A 21,309-nucleotide genomic window follows, 5' to 3' on the forward strand; every position below is an offset into this window, starting at 1 on the left:
CATTTTGTCACCTTGGAGGAACTGAGACCTTCAGATCCCCAGAATATACCCTCCTCTTGACAAAGGACTCAAAAGTCAAGTAACTGACTGGGAAAATGCCCAAAAAATGGAGAAGAAATAAGACTATAGAAAGTTATTTTCTTGGTGAACAGGTATTTTATTCCATCCTTTTGGATGGGGAAAATCTATGCTTACCATCAGAGGAAGTCAAGGTTTCTACATCTAAAACCTCCAAAATAAATATGCAATAGTTTCAAGCCATGGAAGAGCTCAAAAAGGATTGTGAAAATCAAGTAAGAGGGGCAAAAGAAAACTTGGGAAGAGAAATGGAGCGATTCAAGAAAATCATGAAAAGCCAGTCAAAAGTTTGGTAAAGGAGACTCAAAAAAATGCTGAAGAAAATAACACCTTTAAAAATAGGCTAACTCAATTGGCAAAAGAGATCCAAAAAGCTAATGAGGAGAAGAATGCTTTAAAAAGCAGAATTAGTCAAATGGAAATGGAGGTTCAAAAGCTCACTGAAGAAAAATTTCTTTAAAAATTAGAATGGAGCAGATGGAAGCTAATGACCTGATGAGAAACCAAGAAATTACAAAACCAAACCAAAAGAATAAAAAAATAGAAGACAATGTGAAATATCTCATTGAAAAAACAACTGACCTGGAAAATACATCCAGGAGAGACAATTTTAAATTATGGTACTACCTGAAAGCCATGATCAAAAAAAGAGCCTAGATATCATCTTTCATGAAATTTTCAAGGAAAACTGCCCTTATATTCTAGAACTAGAGGGAAAAATAAATATTGAAAGAATTCACTGATCACCTCCTGAAAGAAACCCCAAAAGAGAAATTCCTAGGAATATTGTGGCCAAATTCCAGAGTTCCAAGGTCAAGGAGAAAATTTGGCAAGAAACCAGAAAGAAACAATTTGAGTACTGTGGAAATACAAGCAGGATAACACAGGATCTGACAGCTTATACATTAAGGGATCAAAGGGTTTGGAATATGATATTCCAGAAGTCAAAGGAACTAGGATTAAAACCAAGAATCACCTACAAAGCAAAACTGAGTTTAATACTTCAGGGGAAAAAATGGTGATTCAATGATATAGAGGACTTTCAAGTATTCTTGAGGAAAAGACCAGAACTGAATAAAAAATTTGACTTTCAAACACAAGAATGAAGAGAAATAAGAAAAGGTAAACAGGAAAGAGAAATCATAAAGGACTTTCCAAAATTGAACTCTTTACATTCCTACACGGAAAGAAAATATTTGTAACTCTTGCAACTTTTCTCAATATTTGGGTAGTTGGAGGGATTATACACACACATATGTATATCTATCTATCTATCTATCTATCTAGTGAGTTGAATAAGAAGGGATGATAAAATAAAATTAAGGGGTGATAGAAGATTGTATCGGGAGGAGAAAGGGAGAAATGCGATGGGGCAAATTATCATTCATAACAGAGGCAAGAAAAAGCTTTTTCAATGGAAGAGAAAAGGGAGGATGTAAGAGGGAAAATGTGAAGCTTACTCTCTTCACATTTGGCTTAAGGAGGGAAATAACATGTTCACTCAATTTGGTATGAAAATCTATCTTACACTACAGGAAAGTAGGGGAGAAAGGGAAAAGTGGGGTGAGGAGGATGATAGAAGGGAGGGCAAATGGGAGAAGTGAGTAATTAGAAGTAAACACTTTTGGGGAGGGACAAGGTCAAAAGAGAGAATAGAATAAATGGGGGGCAGGATAGAATGGAGGGAAATATAGTTAGTCTTACACAACATGACCATTATGGAAGTCTTTTGCAAAGCTACACATATATAGCCTATATTAAATTGCTTACCTTCTCAGTGGGGATGGGTGGGGAGGGAGGAAGGGAGAGAGGCTGGAATTCAAAGTATTGGGAATGAATGTTGAGAATTGTTTTTGCATACAACTGGGAAATAAGAAATACAGGTAATGGGGTATAGAAATCTATCTTGACCTACAAGAATAGAGAGAAGATGAGGATAAGGGAAGGGAGGGGTGTGATAGAAGGGAAGGCATATTGAGGGAAGGGGTAATGAGAATGCAAGGCATTATGGGGTGGGGGGAGGGGAGAGATGGAGAGAAAATTTGGAACTGAAAATTTTGTGGAAATGAATGTTGAAAATTAAAAAGAAATAAACATTGAAACGTAAAAAAAATAAAAATCATCTTTGTAATCTGATGAGTGTGAAGTAGAATCACAGAATTGTTTTAATATTTCTTTTTATAATTATTAGTGATTTGGAGCATTTTTTTCACATAGCTATTTGAGGGTTGTCTATATACATAATTTACTAATTTGTTTTATGGGAAAATGGCTCTTGTTCTGATATATTTTAATCTGTGTTTTATATGTACATAGACATATTGAACAAAGTGTTTTAAAATATTAAAAAAGATGACTTAAAAACACTGTCCTAAAGGCACATAAAGGTGATAGACTAAACTACTTTCCAAAGTCTTTTTTAATAATATGAATATATTACAAGTCATTTACATCTGTTTCAATCTTACAGTTTAAAATGTGCTTTCATTTTTAAACTTTCACAAATATCATGTATATGAATATTTATTTACTTGCTCTTCTCTGTTTTATTTCTTAGAATGTTGTTTTTCCAGGTGATAAATGATTTTCTTATTCTGAAAAAAGAAACATATTTTAGGCAAAATGGACTAGAGGTGCATCTTATACATCTCTGTGCTAAGGTCTATTTGTAAATACCCTAGACCAGCTTACTATTATTAATCTATTCAGAGTATTGCTACCATTCTGAGTTCAATTAACTAAAAATCCCTCTAAGACTTTTAATATATTTTCAAATAGCGGACACGGTGATGTATCAGTGTCATCACAAGGGTAAGTGAGACATGTAGTGTGTAAGTTTTTCCTATAAATGTACTTTGATAACTGCCTTAAAATATACAATTTTGCTTATTATTTTCTTTGTATCATATAGTCTATTGGTCTTTTAATTTTATGAAAGTTAGAATGTACTTTTTCAAGAGAAAATTGTACCTCAGTCTTTAATCACTGTAATATAGTCAATTTTTAATGATTAACATTTGTAAAGAAGGAGAGCATCAGGAATAATTCACTATAATAATTAGAAGATTATGATATATTTATCACTAAAATATGTTCTGAAACTTACATTTGAACATAGGTGGATTTGTTATTCAAAAATTCATAGCACTTTAAACAAAATACCATTTTGTAAAAACCTAAATCAGAAAAACCTTGAAAGTTCCAGGGTTTTTTTTTTATCCTGTCCCCTTATCAACTCAATTTTGATTCTCTACTTTATACAAAATCACCTCTTTTCTTGGAAAATGAGCAAACTCTCCCTCCCTTCTTATATATTTGTTCTCTAGCTTGTCACACCTTCTAGGAAAGAGGTAATAACTTTCACTATCTCCTAATAGTTGAGCTACAATATAGAGGGCTACAAATTACTTCAGTACAAAGAATGAAAAAAATCTCTTCTCATAATGAGTTTACATTTGAAACACAAAGAGCATAAATATAAAGTCAATGATCCATGCACACACACATAAAGTAGCAAAATATAAGATAGTCTGAGAGGAAAGGTAAGAGCAGGAGCTGGGAGATCAGAAAAGTCTTCATGCAAAAGATGGGATCTGACTTGTATCTTAAAGCAAGACTTTTGACATCATCAATCACTGTCTTTTCCTGGATTCTCTCTTCTCTCGAGGTTTTTGTGACACTGCTCTTTCCCAGTTCTCCTCCTACCTATCCTACAGTTCCCTCTCAGTGTCCTTTGCTGGATATTCATCCAGATTATGTCTGCCAACTGTGGGGCCTCTTCTCTTCACCTTCTGTATTATTTCACTTTGTGATCTCATCAGCTTCCATGAATTCAATTATCATCTCTCTGTAGATAATTCTTATATCTATTTTTCTGGTCTTAACCTCTCACACTCCAATTTTATATTTCCAGCTGCTCACTGGACATCTCAAATTGGATATCCTGTAAATATCTTAAAATCAAGCTATCCAAATGGAACTCATTACCTTTCCCCCTCAAACCCTCCCCTCTTCCTAAATTCTTTTTTACTGTTAAGGGTACTATGGTCCTTATCCTCACCCAGGCTCATAAACTACCTGTCACCCTTGACTTATTACTCTCTCACTTCCTCCAGTATCCAATCTGTTGTTAATTCTATCTTCATCACTTCTCTCATACACATCCCTTCCTCTCCCCTGACACTGCTGCTACTCTGGTGCAGACTCTCCTTACCTCATACCACAGCTACTGCAACACAATACAACACAAATATAAAATCCTATGTTTGGTTTTTATAATCTGGGCCCTTCCGACTTTTTTTTTAACTTCCTTTTTTGCACCTTACAAACCTCTAGATATTCTGTGATCCAGTGATACTCGCCTCTTTCCTATTTCTCTAACAAGACAATTCATATTACAGCTTCATGCATTATACTGTCTGTCCCTCATACCTGAAATGTTCTCCCTCCTCATCTCTGCCTCTTGGTTTTCCTGGCTTCTTTAAAGTCTCCACTTCAGTTCTACCTTCTGCAAGAAGCCTTTTCCAGTCTTCCTTAACGTGAGTGCCTTTTTTCTGACATTAGCTCCAATTTATTCTATATGTATCTTGTTTATACACACATAATGGTTTGCATGTGGTCTCCCCCATTAGACTATGATCTCCTTGAAAGCAGGGACTGGCCTTTTGTTGCTGCTTGTTTGTTTTTTGCAGAGCACTTAACACAGTGCTTGGCATATGGTAAGTGCTTAATAAGCAGAGGTAAGGATAGAACGCATTTCAGACATGGGTGGGGGTTTAAACTAGATGAAAGCCTCAAAAGCACAGTTTTCTATACATATTTAGCAGAAAGGTAGTCCTGTACACCTAATATTTTCTGAGAATATTGTCTTAAAAATGTAATATATCACTGTATAATAAATGGTCATGCTTTGAATAAGAAAATGTATAATTTTTTTAAGATTCTTAATAAAAGTGATTAAAATTTTCAGTGGCTAAAGGCAGAAATTTTAAATTATTTGGAAAATAAATTTATGTTGCATAGCCAGAAAAGAGTGGGTGGAGTCTGAAGACAGGCCTCAGTTGGGCTTTTTATCTCCTGTTGGATGCTGAGCAGATCACTTTACATTTTCAGGGCTCAGTTTTCTTGCCTATGAGGTGAGGAGCACAGAACAGATATCTAGGGTCCTTCCTGACTATAATTTCCATAACCTCAGTCCACAGGAAATAGTAGACAAATGATATGTTACTATATTAGAATCTAGCTGCTTAATTCCTCTCTACTTTCTAGGAAACTGCGTAGGTTTCCCTGAGTATAAAGGTTCTCTTTCATTTGCCTTACCGGAATTTGTGAAAGAAAGAAAATTTATGAAATGCAATGAAGTGATTTCTTTCCACAAGCCATTCCAAGACAGGTGTCATTTCTACTTCTTCTCTCTTACCTACTCGAGTAACCTGAAAAATAAAGATCAAAGCTCTGATTTTGTTTAAAGGAAAATTTAAATACAAGGAAAAGTACCTATTCACATGCAACTGAAGAAATTACGAATTCAAGTAGTAATGAAAGTTTTATGCAACCACCTGCCTCAAGTCATATATCTTCTTTTGTATTCTCCAGAAAATCTTAATTTTATTTCTAATTTATTATAATTATTTGTTATTATATATTTATTATATTAATTTTAAAAAAAAACAAGTCTTGTCTTCATAAATAACCCATTCCAGTAACTAGCAGGAGATGGCCATTTATTTTATTTCTAATTCTTTACTATCACAAAAAGTGCTGCTATAAATACTTTGGCATATATGAGATCTTTCTTCTTATTGATAGCTTCTTTGGTAATGGAAGCTCTGGTCCAAAAGGATGAACATTATGGTTATTTTATTTGCATAATTCCAAACTGCTTTACAAAATAGTTGTGTCATTTCACAGCTCCACCAATAATATACCAGTATGCTTATTGTTCCACAATCCCTCCCAAATTTATGATTTCCATTTTTCATCATCTTCACCAATTTGCAGGTTAGGAAGCAAAACCACAAATTTGTTCTCATCTGCATTTTTCTTATTATCAGCAATTTAGAGCATTCTTTCATGTGGTTGTCAAAATTTTGCAATTCTTTTGAGAATTGTTTATTCATATGCTTTGACCATTTATCGATTTGAGGAAAGGCTATTAGTCTCATACGTACATACACACACACATACAGTATCTAGGATACCAAACTCTTAAGAGAAATTTGATACAATTTCCCCCCATTTGACTCCTACATTTATTATCTTGGGTGTGTTAATCTTATCTGTGCTCAAGCTTTTTGGGTTTATGAAATCAGTTATCTTTTGTCATGGCTCTATCACCCTTCTCTACCGAACACTTTTTCTCACATTTTATACTGAAAAAATTGAAGGCATCCACCATAAGTCATTTTTTCTTCCCTTCTCCTACCTCACATTCTTCTCAAATCATTCCACATAGCACAGTGTTTGGCACATGGTAAGCACTTACTAAATGCTTTATCTGAGCCCATTGTCTTTACTATGGCCTCAGATAAAAACTCCTTACAACGGCCAGTTCCTCAGTATGAACCCTAGATCTCATCCCTTCCCATTTTTTCTAGCTGATTGCCACCAACATGACCTTCACTCTAATCTTTGATCTCTCCCATCTACTAGATCATTCTCCATCACTTACAAAAATGTCAGAATCTTTTCCATTCTTCAGTTGATTCTACCAACCTCACTAGTTATTGGCTATATCTCTCCTTCACTTCTCTGTTAAGTCCCCTTTTACTTCCTCTGCTCTCCCACTCTTCACAGCCCTCTGCAATTTGACTTCCAACCTCATCATGCTCCTGAAACTCTTTTTTCAAAGCCATTGGTAATCTCTCGATTGCCATATCAAAAGACTCAGGAGCAATTTCGACTGCCTCTCAATCCCCTTCTTGATCTCAACATTTGACACTATTCATCACCTTCTTTTCCTGGACACACTGATTCTTCTCTCTAAGGTTACTTTCCATGTACTCTGCATGTATCTTGTATATACCTATTCTGTATATGACTGTTTTGAGGTTTTAACTTAAATTTTTTTTTAATTCACAGTGTCAGGGAATTATTTTCCATTTGTTTCTATTATTGCTAGAAGATGTGTCTTAAAGACAATAGATTCATCAAATTCAACCATGCAGATTATGTTTTCTTAAACTGGTTATGAAAACATTAATTGTCCAGCAGGATGTATTACCTTTGAGACGAATGAAGCTGTAATAACCCAAAAAACTTGGCAGGTTCTAGCTTCATTTGCAGAAACCACTTGAATATCATATGGGTTATAAGGAGCTCGGCAATTATTTCTATTTCTGAGAAGTCCATATACATACTCTCCATCATCTTTTATATGGAATGACTCCTATGAAGAGAAAACATTTTATCCTTACTTTGTTTAATTAAAAATAACCTAATTACTTTACAATCAGAAAATTAATTAAATAATTATAAAGTATAAATGTGAATTCTTTTTCAATTCTTCAAAAGTTCCATAATTTGACCAGCATGGATGCTTTCTCTGCTAATAAAGAGGGCAATTCCTCTATGTCTTAGTAAATAGTTATATGGATTCCTGTGGCCAAAAGAACCTCATATCATCTCCTAGATGCCAAGCATCTAGGGTTAAGCATCTCTGAAATAAATAAGCTAATTCTTATGAAAGAATATGTATGAGACCAAGTTCAGATAGGAAGCCTTTCTCAATACCAGCTGAATTGTGCATTCTACTGGCATATCCTTCAAGGATCCAAGGTCTCTTTCACCCACTAGATGAAACAACTCAGCAAGGTTTTAGTGGAGGAAATGTGATGGACATAGGAAAAATAAATAGGAAAGATAACTTGGATTTTTCAAAGATATCCAATCAAAGAGACAATATGGCATAATGAAAATAATGTTGGACCAGGAATTGGGTAAGCCCTGAATTACAATCTCCCCTCTAAAACCTACTAGTTGTATGATCTTGGGAAAATAATTTAGCCTCCCTGAGGAATCGGTTTCTTTACCTCTAAAATGGAATTAAACTGCAGTGAGGTTCAGATGAGACATTATTTGGAAGGTGTTTTGTGAATCTTAAAACATTATAGAAATGCCAATATTTATTATGAAAACTTTAAAAAAGTTTAAATGATCCTACATATATAATGTGTGGGCTGGTAAAATGGCTATAAAGGTACAACTGTTTTGAATCTATATGACTTTGTTCAAATCCCTTAGAAGTTCTCTTTCTGTAATACCTGCCATATTGCCAGGAAATTTTTATACTGACACTAGATTTCTGTTTGAGTCAAAATGTTATTGTTGAACACCCAATTCATTTAAGTACTAATGACAAGAGTGATTCCTTAACAAATTCATTAACCTCCTTTCTAGCTCTACACCTATTATCCTAAACTTTTTATACAGATTTTAATACCTCTTCTGCTGCTAATAAGTAGATTTGGGCCTATCTGACAACTGAAAAGGTCCTTATCGCAATGTTATTTATCATACGAATGACTATCCCTTTTCGGATCCGATGCCCTTTGCTGATATTCAAAGAGAATGAGAAAAGTAAAATGTACCACGCAAACAGCATGGATGTTTTCTCGACATTGTTACTGTGGCTGTAGCTGTCCCTCCCCTGAAATCTCTCCATGGTCTGAAAGCAAAGGCTATGCCAAATACAGTTGAAGCTCTAATAGCTTCTACCACACCGCAAAGGTGCAGATTAGGCCTAGAAATTGTGAACTGACTGCCTAAGAACCAGTCGAGCTTAAGTTTGGAGTCAAGTTGGCAACCCAATGATGCATTTTTTTCTATGACCACAATGTACAAACACTGTACACTAAGTATTACAGGATTTATGTCATACAGCGACTCCACATATTCTGATTTCAAGTCTAATGTTCTATGATACCCATCCCTCACTGGATCATAGGGTCATGGATTTAGAGCTACTTCAACCTGTTCATTTTATAGGTGAAGGAACAGAGGACCCCAAAAGGTTAAGGGATTTCCCAAGGTAGTAAATGGCAGAGCTAGCATTACAATTCAGGTCCTCTGCCTTTAAACCTACTGCTCTTTTTACTGTGCTGCCACCAATATTAGTGTATAGAACACATGTATGTATACCTATAATTGTTTCTCTGAAAGGTTCAACTGCAGTGTTCAGGTTTTACTCTTGTATCACTTCCAAGATGAAATAAGTGATGACAAAAGGGGTAAAAAGTAATGAGAAACCAGCCTACAAGGAAAAATATTAGTAATTAGTTCTAAGAAAAAAACATCTTAGTAGGTTGAGTTTCAAGGTCCTCTTCCTGGCTAAGAGCAGAGAATTCATAAAGAGAAAGAAGTAGGAGCAGTCTCTATGCCTAAGAAAGTCTTGGAAGACACAGAATGTAAAGGTTCAAAGGTCATGACTCAGGAATCATCTAGTCCAGTTCATACCTTAGTATCCATGCTTTCAGCAACATACAAGACAAGGAAGGATTCAACTTTAGCTTGCAGACGCTAGTGATGGGAAACCCACTAACTCCCAAGGAAGCTCATTTCTCTTTTGGATTGCACTAATTGCTAGGAAGATTTTACTTGCATTAAAACCTAAATCTGTTTCTCTCCAATTTCTATCACTTCTTCAAGCTCTGCCTTTTGAAGTCAAGTAGTACAAAGACAGATATATTATGTCCTTTCTAAGTCTCTTCTTCAGGCTAAACATAACCAGTTCCTTCAACTGATCCTCCTATGGCAGGAACTCAAGGCACTTCACCAAAGTTGTCACTTTCCTACAGATCCTCTTTAGCTTATCAATTTCCTTCTTAAATTTCGACATCTTGATTTCTAGATATAGACTGGCACAACATGTGACTAAGGGAAGTCACTTGACCCAAATCTCAATTTTTCTATCTGTAAAGTGGAGATAATAATAGCTATTTCATAGGATTGTTGTGAAGATGCAAAAAGATGATGCACTTTGTAAACTTTAAGACATTATATAACATTCATTATGGCAAAAATATTTAGACAATTCAATCAATCTAGATCAGGGGTGAGGGCCTTGAGGCCACAAGTGGCCCTCTAGGTCCTCCAGCTCTGCCCTTTGACTAAATCCAAACACAAGTTTGGCCTCGAGGTCACAGGTTCCCCACCACTGATCTAGACCAAGAGTTCTTAAGCCTTTTTGCGTTACGGACCCTTTGGGCAGTTCGTTGAAGCCTATGAGTTCCTTCTCAGAGGAATGCTTTTAAAAGGCTAAAATAAAAACCCACAGGATTGCAAAAGAAATCAACTATATTGAAATACATTATCACAATATTTTTTAAAAGTTTCTTGACTACAGGTTAAGAACCATCAGTCTAGATGTTCAATATCACGTAGAACAAACATCAAGGTGACTCATTTTTTTTTTTTTACTTAATTTGCTAACAACTATAATGAGTAGAGACTCCAGAAACAACTTCTCAGGCTTCTCTGTCATTTATAAAGAACATGAGAAAACAGTCACTGGATGTTCTGGGCTTTTTCTTTAGACTTCACAATCACATTTCTTTTCCTATGTATATTTGGAAAAATAAAATCCTAATTAAAATAACTTTCTAATCTTTAATTATCCAAAATTGAATACAAATAGTATAAACATATAAATAGCAAAAATAAAAATACCATAAATGGAGTCTTTAGACGTGTGTCTTTGGTTTTTTTTATGTCAAACCCACGTGCTGTTAATTCAGTTTTCCAATTCAGCTTCTCTCTCAGTCTTAAAATGTGTCTTACAGCATTGTCATCCTTTGGTACTAGTTCAAAATATTAAATAAAAGATCACGTGTAAGTCCTGTATCCATAAATTAGATGATCAAAATCTCTACATAGCACAATAAAAAAAATCTGCATACAGAAAGTATTTAAACACACATTCTACGAATCTAGATACTGTAATAAAAGAAAGTTTATTTGAAGACAGTATAAGAGATCAAGGAAATATCTCAAAACCTAGTCACATAGCTAACCATAATACTTCTATTTCTTAAAAAGCTCAGACGACCTAATTTCACAGTCATGTGTGTGGGTTACAAACACCTGCCATTTACATTCAAATATGAAGAGCAAAGATAATATGTTGTGTCACGGGGCAGTTAGGTGGTGCAGCGGATAGAGTGCCAGGCCTGGAATCAGGAAGACTCCTCTTACTTAGAGATACTTAGCCATGTGACCCTGGACAAGTCACTTCACCCTGTTTGCCTCAGTTTCCTCTTCTGTAAAATGAACTGAAGAAGAAAATGGTAAACCACTCCAATATCTTTGCCAAGAAAATCCCAAATAGAGTCACAAAGAATGAATGAACAACAAAATTTTACACTTGAACACATACATGCATGTACAAAGTATCTAGCAGTGTCTTGAAGCTAATAATCAAGGCATTGTGCTTGAATCTCCTCTCTCTCTTAATGTTTGTTCTAGTCTGCTTCATGTAAGTGACCAAAAATTGTTATTGTTCATCCTTCATTCTGGAAGAGGTCCAGTGAGGAAGATGCCTCAACTTTCAAGTGCATTGGATTTAAATCATCAGCCTCTCCTCCTCCAGAGTTTTTGTGCGGCATACATCTACTTTAGAATGGAGACCTCCCAAATCTGTCAGACTTAATGATCAATGCCTACTTCTGAGGGTTCAAATAGAAACTTTCTGAAGAAATCTTGAAAATATTTTTAGAGATTACCAATCCTGAGTAAGAAACTTAAGGCCATAGGAGCAGAGGTAATACTTTCATCACTGCTCCTAATCAAAAAGGAGAGGATTCCTGAGAGCAAGGTTAATTTGCGATGTGAACATTTCATTAAGAGGAATGAATGGGTGTCATTACTCAGGAGGGAGGGTTCTTGAGTAAGGATAGAATGTAATAATATAACTATTTGCCTAAAGATTTGTGAAGCTGATAAACAGGTCTTTATATTCCAGTGCCAGAGGTGATAAGAAAATTGACCATATATATCTGCCTAGTCTGCTACAGCAAGTAGCAGATATGACATGGGAAGAAAATTATTCATAGAGAGGCCCAGTAATTCATAGGAGGGCAATAATATCACTTCCCACTTTCAAAAATGAAAAAAGAAGAGAACCTGCACAAGATGAGCTAGTCTGCTTGATTCAGAAAAGTATGATCTCAAATAAAGTAACAGTAAAAATAAACTTGATTAAAAGAAATAAACAGGGAAATGACATTCTGCTTAAATACATGATAGGCAATTAATATCAATACTTATTCATATATATGATGGAGTATGGCTCTGGATCACCACCCCCCTTCCTTTTGAACTTTTTCCTGAACTTTCTTTCCCACATGGCCCAGTCCCTGGCATTTGCCTGAGATATCACCAATTCCAGTAATCCTTTCAGCTGTCCTTTCTTTGTAGGCCTCCCCCCAACAACCCTTTATTCTCTGTTACCTCTGACCCAGCCTCAACCTTCAATTCTCTTACCTCTAACCCAGTCCAGTCCTTTATTGTCTGTTACTCTCCTACCCTTAATCCCATCTAGACCCCTCCTCTGTTATCTAGAGATCACCTCAGCCTAATGACCACTCCTAGATCCTATCCAAATCTTCCCACAAATCTTTTTCCCCTATAAAAGAGGTCAGTCTTATCTGCCAAATGCACAGGGTCTTAAAAATCCCTCAGGCTTCTATTGGGGAAACAATAAATTTTGTCTCTGACTAAAAGAAGGCTTGAGTTGAATTCTTTCAAGGCAGTACCCATACCTTTTGCCCTTGAATTTCAGGGTTCCCAGCACCCCTACATTGCAAAATATGGTTCATTAAAAATGGCTATGACAAGGCCAAAACATAAGAGGAAAAGGGCAAGTATAATTTCACCTCTTTTTATCCACCTCTCTGCTGGAGGGTGCCAGGGCCTTTCTAAACAGTAGCTTGAGGTCCTACAAGGGTATACTCCAGAGTCTCTGGGCCCAAGCTGGGCAAGCCCAATAGACTTGTCTGGTGCTTTCTCCCAGCTTAATGCCAGTAAAAATAGGCTTCATCAGAGACTAGGAAACATTCTTCCCGAGGTATGTGGCCTGTTGTAAACCAAAAAGAAGCTCCCACGGGCTTTCCTCTGGGATAAGAAGTTGGCCTGACAGTGTCTGTAACCACCCAGAGAGGGAGAGAGAGCAACCCCTTTTTTCAGCAAGGGCCTGTTCTTGGAGGCTGCAGGAAGGTAAGGAAGGATTAGAGAGCTGTGAGAGTAAAGGAGCCCAATGTAGTTAGCTGGTGTGCACCATTGTTTGCTGCAGTGTCTACCAGGTAATTTCCCTTGGCCTGATCCATTTCCTCTTTCTGGTGGCCTTTGCCAAAAACAACAGTTATCTCCGATGGCTTCTGAACAGCTTGGAGGAGACATGAAATCTCCTGGGCATGTTTGACAGGGTGCTTCTTGCTGCCAGATATCCCTTTTCTTTCCACATTGCTCCATGGGCATGGAGAACATGGAAAACATATTTTGAGTTAGTAAAAACATTTACCTTTTTATTTCCCCCTAGCTCTAGGTTTCTAGTGAGTGCTAGGAAGAGATCCGGGGCCATTAGAGACTGACTACTACCTATATACAGCAAATGAAATAGCATCTAAATTCTTAAAGGAAAAACTGAATAAATTACAGGGGAAAAACAGAATAATCTATAACAAGGGTGAGGGGGAGGAGTGAAGAATCAATGTACTTCCTTCAGACCTAGACAAAAAATAAATATCAAAGAAGTTAGAATGGGAAGAGGATTTTAGAAAAGTTAGAAATGATACACGTTGAGATAGGCTGGAAAGTACACTGGACCTGGAGTCAGGAGGACTTAAGTTCAAGTCAGATACTTACTAGCTGTGTGGCCCTGGGCAAGTCACTTAATGCTATTTGCCTCAGTTTCCTCATCTGTAAATGAACTAGAAAAGGAAATGACAAGCCACTCCAGTATCTTTGCCAAGAAAACTCCAAAATGGGGGCACAATAGTCAGGTATGCCTGAAAATAACCGAACAACAACAACAACATATGCCAGGTATTATGCTAAGCACTTGTTTTTGTGTTTGTCCTTTGCTGCCAAAGAAGACCCTGCCATCAGAGGAATCATGACATGACTTGCACTTGACTTTGTTTTGAGTGAGGGAGGGTTGTGCAGGTCACCAGCCTCACTTCTCCTCCAGAGCCATCTGAATCTAGTGACCAGATATTCATCAGGATGACTGGAGATGAACCAAGATGCAGTGGGAGACCTTGGGCCCTCTAGGCCAAGGTCTTTGCAGGTATTCACTTAGAGTGAGGCAATGCCCATCCATTGAATAGGATTGTTTAAGCAGTAGCCAGGTCCCTTGAACAGCAACAGTTACTATTGATAATCACTGTAAAGCTAGGAGGGTCCAGGAAGGAAAAGAAAGGGAAGGGAAGGAAAGAGAAGGGAAGGGAAGGGAAGGGAAGGGAAGGGAAGGGAAGGGAAGGGAAGGGAAGGAAAGGAAAGGAAAGGAAAGGAAAGGAAAGGAAAGGAAAGAAAGGAAAGGAAGGGAAGGGAAGGGAAGGGAAGGGAAGGGAAGGGAAGGGAAGGGAAGGGAAGGGAAGGGAAGGGAAGGGAAGGGAAGGGAAGGAAAGGAAAGGAAAGGAAAGGAAAGGAAAGGAAAGGAAAGGAAAGGAAAGGAAAGGAAAGGAAAGGAAAGGAAAGGAAAGGAAAGGAAAGGACTAGCTAAGTACTAATGATATAAAGAAAGGCCAAAGACAGTCCCTGTCCTTGAGGAGCTCATAGTCTGATAGAGGACACAGCATGTAAATGGCTATGCATAAACATGGACAAGATAAACTGGAGATATTTCATAGAGGGAAGAAAATAATTAGGAGGATTAGGACATTCATGTGGGCATTGATGCTTGAACTACTGTTATAAACTTAGGCTATTAATCTGAAATTACACACCTGTTGGATCATATCGAATACGGTTCCCAAAATCTTTCCTCAGATACTTAGGTATTTGCATCTTGTCTTCTTTTTGCTTCTTTTTATCCTCCTCTTCCTGGAAATCTGATTCTTCAGAAATTGTATACTCACTAACATGGTGCTCATCAGAATCTGAAATGAAAATCTTAAAAATTTAATATGTAGCATATGATATACATCCACATATCATCCCACAAGTCAATAGCAAATTCTGAACTGGGATTATTCTAAGAGTCCTCTATTCTTTTTTTTCATTTGTAAAAAATTATTTGACATGTAATAAGTACTTTTTAAGAAATTAATCTATCTCTCCTAATACCCCCTTCCCATTAAGCAAAAAAATTTTTTAAATTCCTCAATACATCTACATAATTTGGCAGGACAAATTCCCATTCTAGCCATGTCCAAAAATGTATGACTCTTTTTGCATTTTAAGTTCATTAACTCTCTGTCCAGAGCTGAGTGGCATGTTTCATCTTTATTCTTTTGGACCTATGGCTTATCATTGTGTTGATCAGAGTTCTAAAGTCTTTCCTTTTACAGATTTTCTCTATAATGTTGTTATCACTATATGAATTGTTTTCCTAGTTCTGCTCACTTTACTCTGCATTAGTTCATAAAAATCTCCCCAGTTTCCTCTGAAATTGTCCATTCCATTATTTCTCATGGTACAATAATATTCCATTACATTCAATATCTCACAATTTGTTTCACTACCCCCAATAGAAGAAATAGGCCTCTATTCTGCTGATATCAACCCCATGAACCCAAACCCCTGCCCCGACCAATAATCATTATATTGATTCACCAATCAAGGCCATAGATGAGATCCAAGATTTAGAACTGGAAGGGACCTCAGACATCACCTACTTCAAGCCCACTCATCTTCTAGATGAGCAAACTGAAGCCTAGGGAGGAAGCACCAGAGACAGTTATTTTAAAGAAAGATAGTATAGTTTAGCCTTAGAAAAGGAGATGTGATGAAAGGCATGGGGTTGATTAGGACTCACAATGCAGAAAATAAGGCAACTCATCCCACACAACAGTGCTTCTATCCAAGCATTATCTCTTTGTCATATTTACATTTCTAAAAACAAAACACATCAGAAAATAATGAGGATGAGATAAGACTTAGAAAAGCAAAAAATATGAAAATGGAACAGAAGAGGGAAGCTAAATGTGGTACTTTGGAAGATTTCTGCCCTTAAGGGTTACATAGGAAATAAAAAAAGAATCATAAAATGAGAGTGAGAATTGACTTGAACAGAAGAAAAATCATGAGAACAAAGCAGAGGAAACTCCTTAAAAAGAAAATGTGACTCAAAATAAGAGATTGTACAGGAGACAGAGAAGGAAAATGTTGAACTTTACACAGCTGGTCTGGGAAAGAGAAAGGTCAAAAGAGATAGCAATATATAAAGAGACAATAACGTAAGTAAACTCAAAGAATTTGGAATAGGGCAAGTAAATGAGATTAGGAGGGAGAAGATGGAGAACACACTAGCATCAGTCCCTACAATTCACATGGTTGCCATTTTGGTTAAGGTCTTTATCTCCACTCACCTAACTATTATAACAGTAAGTCTCAATTTTCTCTCTCCACCAATCCATCCTCCACATTTAGGTCTGATCATGTCATTCATTTACTTGATAAACTTCAGTGTCTCCCTACTATTTCTAGGATCAAATATAATCTCTGTTTACCATTTAAAGCCATTCTCAACCTGGTGCCACCCTACTTTTCCAGCCTTAATATGCATTACTCCCTTTTCTACACATTCCAATCTGACCAAACAGGCAGTCTTGTTGATCCCAAGCAGTAGAAGCTTTCCTTGAAAATATCAGAATAATGCAAAGACATCCTCTTTCTCCATTGTTATTTGACAAAGTTCCCAAAATGCTCACAATAGCAATGAGGCAGATGCTAAAGGCATAAACATATACAGGTAAAAAAAAACGTTCCCTATTTGCTGACAATCAATAAATAAGCACTTATTAAACATCCACAATGTACAAGCCATTACGATAAGCATTGGAGATGCACAGAAAGGCAAAAGACAGTCCCTGCTCTTGAAGAGTTAAAATTTTAAGGGAAGACAAAATGAAAATAATCATGTACAAGCAATTTGCAAACACTCATACATGCATATAAATGCATATAACAAACTGGAGATAATAAAAAAAACCCAAAAAGGCTTCTTGTATAAGATGGGACTTAGAGGAAGACAGAGTATCCAGGAGACAGAGGCAAGTGAGGAGAGCATTTCAGCAGTAGGAGATGGACAATGAAAATGGCCAGTCAAGAGATGGAGTGTCTTAGCCAAAGAACAGTAAGAAAAATAACTTCATTGGATCAGCGACCTCATGGGAATAAAGTATGAAAAGATTGGAAAGGGATGTGGGGGAGGGAAAGGTTATAAAAGGTTTTGAATGCTAAATGGAGAATCTTATATTTGTTCCTGGAGGGGATAAGGAACCATTGGAATTTGTTTCCTGGCCATAGTATAGATTAGAGAGAAAAGCTGAACAAGAATGAGCCATGAGTCAATTCAATGCAATAAAGCTATTATGTATGTGTCAGGGGTTGTGCTAAGTGTTGAGGATAAAACGAAGAAAAAGAAAGATAATCTCTGTCCTCAAGTAACTTATAACCTAACAGAGAAAGAACCAAAAGGGAATGACATTCTACAGAGTTGGAATCAAGGGAAGCTGCTGATAGAAAATGGCAAGTTACCTGGAAAGTTCAGATCCCAGCCCTCTAAAAAGGAAGGATTTAGGATGAGTCCTCCATTCTTCAGCCCTCCATTCAGAATGGAGAGGTAATTAGGGGAGCTGAAAAAGGGTTGAGAATCAAAATTGAGTCAATCAGCACAATGCCAATATTTTAGGTGATCAGTTTATCCTGGGTAAGGCATGTTGTTCACTGGAGATGAAACCAAGGAGAGCTTGGAAATGAAAAATGGAATCAGATTCAGCCAAAGGACTGATCTTGCCAGCTGTGTCCACTCCTCCATCCCTAGTGAAGGGTGTCTGACTTTATACACAAGAACTTGATTTAAGGCTTACTAAAAGAGGTACCAGATGGACTCTTAAAGTACACAAGTACTTTATAAACCTGTTCTAAGGAGTTATCTGTAAACTATTTCAGACTATATTTAACTTATATCTCTCCCCTTTAAAGATCACACAAAACTCCTTTCTGCCATCACAAGATATTGTAGAAATTGACATGCCTGATAATTGCCCTTCATGTTCTGAAACTCTAGGAGTCACCACCTGAGACCTTGTAGTTATTGGAGAAGTTAAAGTCATGCCTTCTTGTTGTTGTCTATCTGTTTCTGCAGTCGTAGTACGTTGACTAACCCCTAAAGTCACTTTATTTAAATTTTTTTTCCGTTCAGGTTTATGGATCCTACAACAATACAGAAAACAATATTGAGGGTGATTAAATATTCAGACAAAGATTTTTATTTATAATTAGAGACATAGCATGGCTTCTTTGAATTTAACATACCATCGACTTTACTCCATATTATCTATAATTTGGAGAAATTAAAATAGATACCTAAACTGTAAGTTAAAATATATTTCATTGTAGATCACTTTTCTTCTAAATATTTGAGTAGAAATTTGAAAAGCCTATGTCAAATGCCAACAATGGAATATTATCAAATTCTATGGAGCTATAAATGCTTTTAACTAAAGATTATTTTAATCTTCCAATAATTATTATTGGTTATTAGAGAATTTATATCAGATAGGAATTTTAAAACTGATCCAATTTAATCTTCTCATTTTTATGAATGAAGAAACTGGGAAACCAAAAGGTTAAGTAACTTAGTATTGGCAAAGCTGGGCCCTGGAACCCTCATTTCCATAACTCCCTAACTCCCCTGAGCTTTTCCCATTAAATTATATAGCCTCCCTAAGTGGAAAAAAAAGAGTACCAATGATTTCATGAATGTGATATCTTGACTTGCACATGAATTGGATTTAAAAGATGCACTTCTTGAAATGATATTGTTGTTACTGTATACAAGGTTCTTTAAGTTCTGTCCACATCACTCTTCAATATTTCATGCTAGTGCTTCCAAGTTTTTCTAACATCAAGTTCACCATTTCTTATAACAGAGTGGTATTCCATCACTATCATATACCACACATATCATACATCTCTTTAACTAAGCTCCTGTACTTCACAATTCCCAAGTCTTTTTAAATCCCAGAACTGAATCTCTCACTCCCCTCCAGCCACACATAAGGATGTTCACAAATCACCATTATCCATAAAGGTTCAATTTCCCTAAATAGAAACTCTGATGTTCTCCAAAAAACAAAAACAAACAAACAAAAAAAACCACCCTTCCCTTGACCCTACCTCCACTAAATCTATATTTCTCATTATTTTCTCAGCTAAATGCTTTGAAAAAGTTATCCATACTCACTTTTTTTCACTTTTCTTCTTTCATTTACTCCTTAACATTTTTCAGTCTTGGCTTTTGATATTATCACTCAACTGAAACAGATCTTTCCAAAGGTCACCAGAGTTCCCTCAATCACTAAATCTTATGGTCTTTTGTCAGTTCTCAGTGATCTATCTACAACATCTGACACTGTTGGTCACCCTGAATACTTTCACCTTTCTGAGTTTTTGTGACACTATTCTCTCCTGATTGACTTCTATAAGTCTGATAACATTAAGCCTTCTTTGCTGGTTCATCATCCATATCTGCCCCCTAACTCACAGTGTTTCCCACAATTCAATCCTAGTCCCTCTTCTCTTCTGCCTGTAAATTCTTGGTAAACTCATCAGATTTCATGCAGATAACTCCCAGATCTATACCTCTAGCCTCAGTCTTTGCCTTGAGTTTCAATTCCACATTATCAATTGACTACTGGAAATTTCAAAATGGGTATACCAGAGACAACTTAACCTCCACAGATCCAAAACTGAAATCATTACCATTTCCCCTAAAATATCCCCTCTTCCAAATTCCCCTATTTCTGTGAAAGACAGCCATTATTTTTCCAGGATGCCAGGAATTATTCTGGATTCCTCACTCTCCCTTGTACCACCTATTCCGTATGTTGCCAAATCTTGCCATTTCTAGTTTCACGATCTCTTGAATCCAAACTCTTCTCTCCCTTTATAGAGCCACCACTTTAGTTAGGCCCTCACCATCTTTCATCCACATTATTTCAAAAGCCTCCTAGGTAGTTTCTTTGCATCAAGTCTCTCCATATCCCACTTCATTCTACACATACTTGCCAATATAGCTTTCCTTAAACATAGATCTGACCACATGATTCCATTTTTTGCCCATTTCCAGTGGCTTCCTATTACCTCTAAGACAAAATATAAACTCAGTTTAGCTTTTAAAGGCCTATACAACCTGATTCCAACTTACCTTTCTAGCCTCATTGGGCATTACTTCTCTTCCCACACTTTTAGATCTTATGAAGTTGACCTCTCTCTAGTGTTCAAACAGAACACTCCCTCACCTATATTCATGCCTTTCCAATGACTACCCCACATTGCCTGGCATGCACATCCTCCTTATCTCCACCTTAGAGTCCCTCCCTTCAAGATGCAGTTCAAGCACTAACTTCTTCATGAAACCTTTCCTGATTCTACTAACCTTTAATACCTTCCTTCCTATATTCCCACCTTATATTTACGTATTTACAAATATTTAACAAATATGTTATATCTAAATATTTATGACTATTTAACAAACATTTATAATTAAGAATTTGCTAATACGTTAACAAATATATACCTATATTTATAAGCTTTATATTTATAATATATTTTTAAATGTATTTCTTATCTCTACATTAAAATACAAGCTACTTGCAAGTGGGGATTCTGCCCTTACAATATCGCTTATATTCCTCTGTCTACTCACACAGTCGGCACTTTGTGAAGACTGTTTCATTCTTTGTACTTCTATCTCTAGGACATAGCACATTACTTGGCATGCAGAAGGCATTTAATATTCATTGACTGATAGCATAGATCAAAAGACTAAAAGAGGTTGATGAACTAGAAGGCTATGGTGTTTGAGGAGACATCAATGAGTATAATGAAGTCCTGAAATAAGAGATCAGGCACTGTGGATGAGAGGAAGACTAAGAGCTAAATACTGAACTCAAGAAAGGAGGATGAACTAGAGTCTGGTATATGAGAATAACTAGGATCTAGAGCAGGTAAAATAAAGCATTTTAAAGCACTTACTATGTACCAAGCCCAGTGTTAAGTGCTGAGGAT

General features: G+C 36.5%; 1 protein-coding gene across 1 annotated transcript in view; it reads right to left on the bottom strand.

Moving 5' to 3' along the window:
* The window catches only part of DNAH14 (dynein axonemal heavy chain 14), a 404,178-nt gene that overhangs the window by 363,852 nt on the left and 19,017 nt on the right, over positions 1-21,309 (bottom strand). The window contains exons 4-9 of the mRNA XM_072647720.1: positions 18,272-18,450; positions 15,018-15,170; positions 10,744-10,874; positions 7,301-7,465; positions 5,398-5,510; positions 2,610-2,672 (exon numbers count right to left, since the gene is read on the bottom strand). Of these exons, the coding sequence (XP_072503821.1) occupies positions 2,610-2,672; positions 5,398-5,510; positions 7,301-7,465; positions 10,744-10,874; positions 15,018-15,170; positions 18,272-18,450 (804 nt within the window). The remainder of the gene's footprint in view (positions 1-2,609; positions 2,673-5,397; positions 5,511-7,300; positions 7,466-10,743; positions 10,875-15,017; positions 15,171-18,271; positions 18,451-21,309) is intronic.

Source organism: Notamacropus eugenii, chromosome 2 (assembly GCF_028372415.1).
Source record: "Notamacropus eugenii isolate mMacEug1 chromosome 2, mMacEug1.pri_v2, whole genome shotgun sequence".
Lineage (NCBI taxonomy): Eukaryota > Metazoa > Chordata > Mammalia > Diprotodontia > Macropodidae > Notamacropus > Notamacropus eugenii.